Here is a 1,748-nt window from a genome sequence, read left to right on the forward strand (position 1 = left end):
GCAGCCAGAAGGAGCAGCGCCAAAGGCTCACCTGAGCTGGGAGCAGGCGGGTCCCACGGCCGCGGGACAGGCCAGGCCAAGAACACCGTCCAGCAAGAGAACCAATGCAAGGTGCAGTCGGAGGACCGGGACACACAGCCCCAGGAGAAGCTGGAGAGGCCCTGCCCTGAGACCGAGCACAGGAAGCAGTGCCAGGTGCAGCGCCTGCAGGAGCAGGAGAAGATGCTGCAGGCCCAGCGGGAGCAGAACAGCCTGGAGCTGCAGAAGAAGCTGGAGCAGGCCTGTCACAAGAAGCAGCTGCACATCACCGAGGGCCAGAAAAAGGTCCAGGAAGCCAATCTCAGCTCCCTGGTCAATTACCAAGCCCGGAAGGTCCTCATGGACTGCCAGGCCAAGGCCGAGGAGCTCCTTAGGAAGCTGTCCCTGGAACAGAGTTCCCAGCGGTCCCAGGAGATCCACCAGAGCCTGATTAAGGAGCGTCACCGAGAGCTGAGGGAGAAGGCCCGGAAGGAGGAGCAGCAGTTCCAGCAGGTCAAGTGGCGCGCGGAAGAGTCGGAGGAGCAGAAGGTGGTGCACAAGCGGCTGCTGGTGGAGCTGGCGGATCAGAAGATCCGGCAGGCCAGGGGCAATGTCCGCAAGAGCATCAGGGACAAGGCGCAGCACGTCCGAGAGCTCAACATCCTGCGGGAGAAGAACCATCACATCCTGAAGCTGAAAGCCGAGAAAGAGGAAAAGTGCCACGTCGAGGGCATCAAGGAAGCCATCAGGAAGAAGGAGCAGAGGATGGAGCAGATCGCCCGCGAGAAAGATGCCACCTTGGAGGAATTCCAGAAGATCTCCCGGGCCTCCAGGAGAGACGACGTGAGAGCCCTTACCAACAGCTTCTTTGATCAGATGGCGCAGGAGGCGCAGCGCCAGGCGGGTCAGCAGAGAGGGGGCTACTGAGACCCTGAGGACAAGATACTGCACAGCCCAGGCGGCCAAGACGATGTGTGGTGATGGGATTCGTTTTGTAATCTGACTATAAGTGAACACTGATTTTAAAAAAAAAAAAATTATAAAATAGCTGCGATTTCCTCTCATGAACTAGTTTTTTGATTCATTTGGATAGTTGAGAGGGTGGAGAAAGAAGTTTGGGAATTTTAGGAAAATGACTTGCCTTTGTAAACGTTGCTTTAAACAAAATATGCATTTAGCTCTCAAGTTAACTTAGAAGCACACATCAGATGCATCTTGGAGGAACCAGAGAAAAATCTACAGTAGGAGAAATAGCTCTGTCACATCTTTTCCCGTCCCAGAACTTATGAAAGGGTGAAGTTATAAGAAATCTCCAAGAAAAAAAAAAAAAAAAACGTGTCCAGGGAGGAGAAGTTGGGGGGAATGGGCGGGATTTTTGTAATCACATAGATTTGGGAACTTCGCATACTGCATCACCTCTTGGGTGTTTATAATGCACATGAAATTTCTGAAGGCTCTGAAAAGGCCTGCAGTAAAGAAATGTATTTGTTTAACCTAGTGTTTTCCCCAAACCGTGGAGTGCTTCCTTTCCTCAGAGCCTTCCATGGAACAGGTGTTGTGTGAAATGTTTCTGGAAACAGCTCCCTGTGGTTCCTCCCGGATCGTGTCCTCCTTGGGCCTTCCCTCCCTGCCTTGACGGAAAACGTTTACAATTCCTTTCCACACTAACGCTTGAAGCTTCCGCCAACGCCATGCTGCCAAAAAGCTCCCTTGAATACTTCCGTCCGAAT

The 1,748-nt window shown here is 52.6% G+C and overlaps 1 protein-coding gene across 1 annotated transcript; it reads left to right on the forward strand.

The window, feature by feature from the left end:
- Positions 1-70: 70 nt before the first annotated feature.
- LOC105311539 (coiled-coil domain-containing protein 185-like) lies at positions 71-945 on the forward strand (the record flags this gene model as incomplete). Its single annotated transcript, XM_011387520.1, has 1 exon — positions 71-945. A coding segment is annotated over one exon (875 nt), but the record flags the coding sequence as incomplete, so codon positions are not given.
- Positions 946-1,748: the final 803 nt, after the last annotated feature.

Source organism: Pteropus vampyrus, unplaced genomic scaffold, assembly GCF_000151845.1.
Source record: "Pteropus vampyrus isolate Shadow unplaced genomic scaffold, Pvam_2.0 Scaffold1000004747, whole genome shotgun sequence".
In the NCBI taxonomy this organism is placed as follows: Eukaryota; Metazoa; Chordata; class Mammalia; order Chiroptera; family Pteropodidae; genus Pteropus; species Pteropus vampyrus.